Source organism: Octopus bimaculoides, chromosome 1, assembly GCF_001194135.2.
Source record: "Octopus bimaculoides isolate UCB-OBI-ISO-001 chromosome 1, ASM119413v2, whole genome shotgun sequence".
In the NCBI taxonomy this organism is placed as follows: domain Eukaryota; kingdom Metazoa; phylum Mollusca; class Cephalopoda; order Octopoda; family Octopodidae; genus Octopus; species Octopus bimaculoides.
Genome location: NC_068981.1, coordinates 183,651,345 through 183,660,402, shown reverse-complemented (window position 1 = coordinate 183,660,402; position 9,058 = coordinate 183,651,345). Strand labels below are relative to the sequence as shown.

Sequence of the window (9,058 nt, the reverse complement as noted above, 5' to 3'; positions counted from 1 at the left end):
ACACACACACACACAGACACGCGCACGCGCTTCACTTTCACCGAAGATCCTAACATATGTACTGTGATATGGAATCTCAATCCCATATTCTTCTTATCTGTTTTTTTTTTCATTTCTTCTTCAGGATTTTTTTTTTCACATAGAAATAAAATACCACATATTTGTCCTCTCTTTCTGCTTCATTCACACATATTTCATGCTGAGACGACAGCAATGACAATAACAATAACAATAACAACAACAATAACAATAACTACAAGGATCATAAACATCAACAACGATTTCACATACGCCATTGGAATGTTAAAATTTTTCAAAACATCGCAGCTGGCCGTGTCGATAAAGTACCAGGCCATCCGATCAAAAGAATGCTATTTCGTGTTCTCGTACAGGCGCTATGAGCAGACATAAGCATTAGTCATCGCAGACATAAGCATTAGTCATCGCAGACATAAGCATTAGTCATCAATCGCTTGCCAGGTAGCCGTCCATTAATGATCAACAGACAAACGAGTAAATGAACTCCAAGCAGTCCCTCGTTCGGCCAAAACTGCCGTTAAATTTCCTTTAAATCTGATGCTATTGCCCCAAAAGAAGATATAATGAATAAAGTAATCCTGTATATAATAATGTGAGAAAACAAAACGAGATAGTCACGACTGGCTTGTCGATTGAACCATTTAGGTTAGATACAGTGAAATATTTATGCAAATGTGGACGCCGCCAGAATACGTCAGAACCAATTTATTCGCACGAAACAAACTGTAAGCCCCGAAAAGTTACCATATTTGACGGCATACAAGACATATTTTTTTTTCCAAAACGTGTTTCAAAAAATCACCTTGGGTCCTCTATGCTTCAATGCGTTCAAAATAATTTTGTCCTGAATATGCACTCCTGAAATTGGGGCGTGTCTAATATGCCCGTGTGTCTTTCATATTATCAAATACGGTGTTTTCCAAACCATTTGCACAAATACAAACAAAACCATCTACGAAATCTCCACATACGAGAGGTTATCCAAAAGTAACCGGAAACGGTCTCTGTGGGACAAGCTCGTGGTAGTTCAGGCTTCCGCCGCTAGAAACCACTTGATGAGACCCTCAGGCATCATTCTGCCGACCAGCCAGTGTTGTCCGTTGCGGTCATACTGTTCATCTATTTTTGCGATAGATGAAACGAAGGAACAGCATGCTTCTGTGAAATTTTGTTTTGTGCTGGGGAAAACGGCGGCCGAAACAGTTGCCATGCTTCTAACAGCTTACAAGGATGCTGCCATAAGCAAAACACAAGTTTACGAGTGGTTTTTCACGCTTTAGGAACAGTCACTTGTCACTTGAAGACCAACCTTGTTCAGAGCGATTGTCGACCTCCCGAACGAATAAAAACATCATGAAAATTCATGAACTGATTTTAGAGGACAATCAGCGAACAATTGACGAACTTGTTGATATGACTGTTGTGTCCTGGAGCTCCTGCCATCGAATTTCGAGCGAGGAATTGCGAATGAAAAGAGTTGCACGGAAGAGCAAAAGCCGTCACTACTGAATGCTTGTCGTGAACTGAAAGAACAGCTGGAAGTTGATCCGGATCTTTTTTCGAAGGTCATCACTGGTGACGAAAGCTGGTGCTATGGAATATGCAGATGTAGAAGAGGCGAAGAAAAAAAAACCGGCGGAGGCGTTAAAAGGCATCGCTTCGCAAGAGTTCCAACACTACTTCGAATAGTGGAAAACGCGTCTGGACTAATGCATTGCTTCAAATGGAGAATACTTTGAAGGCGATAAAATGTAAAGATGTCAAACTAAGTGTTTAAAATAATATTGCAAAATTTCAGTTTGTTTTGGGTACCCCCTCTTAAATAAATGGCATTACAGAAATAATAATTATAACGTTAAAAACAGGATAAAAGCTAAGTATCTTCTCCCTTCCCAATGCCACAAGATGGCGCTGTAAATATATTTAATACAATCTTTCACGCACAGAAATAAAACATAAACATCATACAAAATTTTTTAAATATTACAATATTACATTAACAGCCTACAAAATACTTTTATGGAACTAGTATTCACGTAGCAATATTAAATTTTACAACGAGAACACGGGACACTTAATTATACTCAGATGAAGTCAGACATACTCTGTTACAACAGAGGAGACCTCATAGCACACAAAATATCATGCACTCATTATATAGATACTACAAAAGACATTTGAAAACTGATAGAAAGCGACAATACATTTGAAATGCAAGCATTCTAAATAAGACCAGTACCTAGTATAACATACACCTATATTCATGAACACACACACGTAAATACACAAACGCCATCACTGACTAGTTTACGCTCTTCACACACTTTTCCAAATACCATTAATATTGAGAGAGAATTCAGTGAACTCATCGCATCCTGGTTTTCAAACTGTACAGACAACACAAGAGTTAAAATAACACCATCACAACTACCCTCCCTTTGTATCTTAAACAAGCCACACTAACACATTCACACACCAAGGAAGCAAAAGTAACTAAAAAAAAATTTTATGAATTCTATAATGAAAGACAATAAAAACTCCACAAATACCAACATTATCTTGCAGTACATGCATTCAACAAAATAATTGTAAAATACACTCAAAAAACGTATCCCATGAGACAACATAAGAATACAACACCATTTACATAACAGAAATGAGCAACCCAATAAAAACCAGGGACAGTACAATATGTTAACCCCTTCTCACACTACACAAATAAAACTCGGCATCAAACCATTAAACAAAGAAATAACATGGAAAATAAACCGTAGAACAATAGAAAGCTGAGAAACGGCTTTTAACATGAACGACAACCACCTCCCAAAAAGACAATAACAGTGAAATACTATATTGAGTAATTAGTAGCAACATCAGCAACAACAACACCCATGTGACAATGATAAGCTCAAATAGTATATCCACATGCAACGCTAAGCAAAGAGCCTGACGGGACAATTCTCCGAAATCAGTCGCCAAAATCCACATAAAAAAATAACGCAAAACGAAAAATACGCACCTTCCACCTAGAGCACGATTTTGACCGTTTCCATTCGTCGGACACCTAAAAAGCAATAAGGAAATCTAAAATCTCAAAGGCCTCAGGACCAGAAAAAAAATCACAATCAAACCTAAAACTCCTAGAACCTGAAAGATTAGAACCGCACTTAACAATATCTACAACTAATCTAACTAACACTGTGAAATTTCCAGAACCTTGAAGCTGGGCTAAACTGTAACAGTTTTATAGTTCAACGAAAACCCAAGTAACGTAACAACGCACAGATTTGTCCCCTTCCTGTGTTTATCCTAAAACATTCTTGAAATGTTAATCCTTGACATCCCTAACCTACACAACTCTCCAAATCACAATACTGAATCAAACCTATACGTACAATCACTACGCTCCTCACAAACCTAACATAGAGAATATATAGCGTTCAGGTACATTCTAATAACTAGCCACATCAGCAGTTTTCGAATTCATTCCTGTTCCTCTTTTATGCACAAAATATTCAACACCATCTTAAGAAAATTTACCAGCAAACTCCCAAGGCGTCAGATCTATGTAGTGTACAAGAACAATGCATTGAAAAGTTTCAGTTTCCTGAATAGAGTACCATGGTGATCGGTCTCCTCATCTACTTTTCAATGTTTACGTACACGACCTTCAAGCACCCACTCTTTCACACGTAGACAACATCATGCTCACATTTTGTCACCATTCATCAAATACAGCAACACAATTACTCCAACTTTTCATTAATCACATAGAAACCTGGTCCCAATACACCTACTGAATTCATCATCTCCTTTCTGAACAGTAATACGAGAGAACATCGAATAAAATCAACCAACACACTCGGCAACATAAAAATATCACACACTCAGAAGACAACAATATTTGGACATATAACTCTTTCACAACACTAACAATACATATAGAAGACATACTAACGAAAACGAAATGACAACAGAGATTTGAGAGAAGCCAAACATGAACCTTTCAAAAGGAGAGGACATCGTTAAATTCACTTCATTGGGGCAGACTTGTTGAAGGGATGTTTAGGATATGGAGGGAAAATGCACTCAATACTACCAGGAGAAACGAGAAAAGCGAGATACATACAGAGTTACGCCTGGCTTCTTCACTGGTCCCATATTTGGTCAACAGAAAGAAACAAAACTGGCGTGCAAACAAATACATTAAATTCACCATGAATTACGTCAGTCCAGCTGGATCCACCAAACACAGCTAACCACAATAATAGAAAGACAACAGTAAAAATGGCGGACAAGCAATACATTAGCTCTACCATGACTTATATCAGTCCTGTCTGAGCCATCAAACTCTTCACAACAAACGAAAATGAACTAGAAAACAAAACACAAAACAGTGCATAATGCGTCAACAAATGTTGTTCATCAACCACACCCAGAGACCACCAGCACAACGAGCAAACAACAAAAATGGAAGACCATTTGGACATGCCAGAAACACAATGTTTATACCGTAGCAGACTTCAGCTCTTATAGTCCCCGTCTTATGAAACATAACCTCAAAATTCATAGACGCAGTACAATACGCTATAGATTACCCACACGACAAATAATAATAATAATAATAATAATAATAATAATAATAATAATAATAATAATAATAATAATAATAATAATAATAATAATAATGATAATAATAATAATAATAATAAATGATGATAATGATAATGATAATAATAATAATAATAATAATAATAATAATAATAATAATAATAATAATAATAATAATAATAATAATAATAATAGAGATTGCAAAGATAAAGCACTGTACAAGTAGAGAATGAATGAAACTGAAAATAGGTGGATAAAGAAAAGATTGTATAGACAATGTCATAGAGATGTTGAAGATAAGACAGACAGAGAAAAAAGATGGCTATGGATGACCAAAAGTGATTTAAAACCGGAAACAGAGGTTCAAATCTGTGCTGCCCAAGAGCTAGCACTAAGAACGAATTACATCAAATACAGAAAAGACAACACATCAGAAAGTGATAAGTGCAGAATCTGTGGAGAAAATGGTGAAACCGTATGGCATATTACCAGCCAATGTACGCCACTAGCCTAGAAGGAATATAAGAGACGTCATGACAATATTGCAAGGATTGTCCATTGGACACTTTGCAACAAGTATGGACTTGACAGAGCAAAGAAGTGGTACGAACATAAACCCGAAGGCATCATCGAAAATGATAATGCAAAGATCCTATGGGATTTTATCATTCAGTGCGACCAGGAGATAGAGAATAGGAAACCAGATATAGTGTTAATTGAGAAAGAAAGCAAACGATGCTGGATCATAGATATACAATGCCTAGCTGCAATAAGGAAGAAAGAAAAGTCAAGAGATATGACAGGTTAGCGTGGGAGGTTAAACAGTTGTGGTCAATGAAAAAGGTGGTAGTAGTACCAATAATTGTCGGAGCCCTGGGAACAGTGAGTAAAAATCTTGAGAAGTATATGGAACAAATAGAGGCTGCAATAAGGGTGGAGCAATTGCAGAAAACAGCACTGCTTGGAACCGCTCGAATACTCTAGAAGGTGCTCAAAAAATAAGGGGTTACCTTAGTTCACTGGTAGTGAACAACTGATACTGTAGTTCATCTCCAGCGTTAGAAGCTGTGCAAAGACAATAAATAATAATAATAATAATAATAATAATAATATGAACGAAAGGAAAGAAATGAATGTGGCTGTAATGAAGTGCTACGTTTTGGTTAATCCGAGAATAGTAAGGATGCATCCGCTAGGGGATATAGGAAAAGAATGCACAGGACATGGAGCGACAGAGGCCTATTTGAATCAAATGAACAAAATCTGTGTGACCAAGCTAGAGCCATCAGAAAGAATGGCTGGTTATCCTCAGTTGAAAGCATTAAGAGACGGGGATAATAAGACCAGCGGTGAACGGAAGGATGGGGAAGAGAATGCAGATAGTGAAACTATGACAGTGGGGTTAAAGGAGGAAAACGAGCATGAGGCTGAGACTATTGATCTGGGTAGCGATGATAGAACCGAGGAACAAATATCCATTTTAAATGAAATCATTGATATTTGGACCTATGGAGAACAGAGCTTTCATACGGGGTTTAAAAAAGTAGACAGGAAGAAACTCAATGAATGGGTCTGGAAGATAAATGATATCACTGGTGATATCAGGACTGACAGGCACCAACAACCCTATAAATGCAATCTCGATCTTTATAACTAGGAAGTTAGGTTTGAAAGCCAAAGGTAAATGTCAACATAACCTGAAGGAACCATGGTGGGAAAGGAGAATAACGCAGCCTATAAACGAGGCCAGAAAGCATGTTAATATTCTGGAACGGAAAAAGAGAAATGAAGATAATATTCTTAATATGTTTTTCAAAGAGCACTTTCCAAGAACTATGAAAAACATATTAAGAATATTGGAGCTGCTGTGAGGCATTGTTGGGTACAGCTCGCATTCTAAGGAAAGTATTGTCTCTTTGAGTCACAAGAGAAGGCACTGCTGAAACCTTTGGTGATTTGTCATTGCCTGCTTTCAAGTAAAGAATAACCGGTAATTAAGAACTATCCGACAGGCTTTCATAATAAAAATTAATAATGATAATAATAATGCCTTTATGCAGTACCAGGCACTGACTCTCATGGCTTCTGACCTTAACTGATTGGAAGTGTTATTATGTACATGTTTTGTCTTGAGCAAATATTCTGCTCAATACCACAGATTTACTTGTCAGTTGTTTGACCTTAATCAGTTGAGCATGTCCCTTGGTGGCTGACGATATGTGCATCTCTGATCACGAGCAGAAGTAGTTGGGGAGCATTATAGCCATGTGTTGAGAGGAATTCTTTTGGGTTTGGATAATTCACCTTTCGAAACATGGGTGTTTTACTCAACATCCTTAAACAAAATTTATTCAGGGATCTTTTGAGCGGAATGGGCTACTCGACCTGAAGAAAATGGACTCCACCTGCAAGGTCATGCGCTATTTATCTTGATATGAGATCACTATGTCGCGCACATTATGGTTGTGATGTATGTGCCTGGTATACCCTTATCAGACGGGTAGTGATGATGGGTATACTGGGCTTCGTATATTTGTATCCCAGAGTCACTTTGATGGCATGTACTGCACTCTCACTCAATAATAATAATAATAATAATAATAATAATAATAATAATAATAATAATAATAATAATAATAATAATAATAATAAAAATCCTTTCTACAATAAGCGTAAGGCCAGCACTTTCGTGAAGAGCGTAAGTCGATTACATCAACCCCAATACCCGACTGGTATTTATTTTATCACCCCCTAAAGGATGAAAGGCAAAGCCGATCTCATCAGAATTTGAACTCAGAACGTAGGGTGTGATTTAAGGGAAATTTGGCTGTTCTTTTTAGTTGTCCGAATGAACGCGCGGAGGTTCATTGGTTGGTTCGCGTGTTTTAGTAAGTGAATGAAAGGTGTGTAAATGACTTTTCTACTGTCTGCTGTGACGTCACGTGGCAGAGGGTTGGCTGTTAAAAACTCCAGTGGAGGGTGTGATATAACGAAACTTGTATCGTCTTTTGTAAAAATACACCATCATGCAATGTATATAACCGTATGTGGAGACATGGTGTCAGAAGTTGTGTAACAGTATGAGGTTATGTATTCCAGTGTCATCAGGGATAAGTTATATCACTGTACGAGGTCAATGATTTCGCTATTATCAGCAGAGAAACTAATTCAGTTTAATGTTATTCGGTTTATAATATAGCAAACCTGACAGTTAACGTCACGAGGGATTTTTCTTGAAAAGGACCAGTTTATCAGCTTTCATGCAGACGTTAAAATTTTTCAATGATAAAACATCGCCGAAATATACTTGATAGCTTAGTGATGATGGCCATCTTCTACTACGTTTGTGGCTCCTTTAATGAATGTGCATTCCAATCCTTGGTGTGGAACTTCGGTGAAACCAAGACGCGTAAATTTTGGGCTGAAGAAACCCGATGTATCCCTGCATGTATTCCTCTTTTTCCGTTTCTCTTGGTTGTATTAAGTGTGGTTTTCCTCCATATTGTAAACGCATCTTCAATTATGAACTAGCTTAAGTGAACAGAAGCTAGTGACATCTTCCTCTTTTGAAGAGTTAATGTTGCTTCTCTTCAAAGTGATATTCAGCCGGACTTTGAACAGCATCTTTGGTTCCCCAACAAGACAGTGACCATGATGTAGCTGGCCATAGAGAATGCTGTTGGAGAGACGCGATTCAGTCACGTGCACTTGTCCCAGTTGTCTTTGGTGATGTCTGCCTGAGGTATATTCAATGAATTAGATAATTAAAGCCTGGAAACTGAAGTTATCTACCAATGGTACACTGTACCGCCATCAATTGCATACTTTCTCACTACAAAATCAACAGGCGTGACTGTGGCAAGAAGCAAACTTCTTACTACACAGTTGCATGGTTCCGGGTTCAGTCCCACTGCGTGGCACCTTGAGCAAGTGCCTTCCACTTTAACCTCGGGCCGACCAAAGTCTTGTGAGTGGATTAGGCAGACGGAAACTGAAAGGAACCCGTCCTATATATACGTGTGTGTGTGTGTGTGTGTGGCTTTGTGCTTATTCGCTATCAACGCTTGACAAACGGTGCTGATGTGTTTACGTTCCCGTAAACTAGTGGTTCGGTAAAACAGGCCGATAGCATAAGTACCTGGCTTCAAAAATTAAGTATTGGTGTCGATTCGTTCGATTAAAAATTCTTCAAGGCAGAGACCCAGCATGGCTGCAGCCTAATAAAAAATTAAAGAATTCTATGTATGTGTGTCATTGTTCAGTTTTAATTGAAGATTTTTTGCCAAAAGAGAAAGAACCGGTTTCTAACCTGGATCCAAGGTTCCTTCATTAGAATTTCAACATCATCAACAGGGTATTTTTGTATGTATGTATGTATGTATGTATGTATGTATGTATGTATGTATGT

At 37.8% G+C, this 9,058-nt stretch overlaps 1 protein-coding gene across 3 annotated transcripts in view; it reads right to left on the bottom strand.

Annotated features, from left to right (window-relative positions):
* LOC106870649 (collagen alpha-1(XXVI) chain) overlaps positions 1-9,058 on the bottom strand; it is a 245,166-nt gene that overhangs the window by 95,020 nt on the left and 141,088 nt on the right. For 2 of the 3 annotated variants that reach the window (XM_052973147.1, XM_052973150.1), the window contains exon 3: positions 3,059-3,103. The exons of the other annotated variant lie outside the window; for it this stretch is intronic. In XM_052973147.1, the coding sequence (XP_052829107.1) occupies positions 3,059-3,103 (45 nt within the window). The remainder of the gene's footprint in view (positions 1-3,058; positions 3,104-9,058) is intronic. 3 annotated transcript variants of the gene reach the window in all.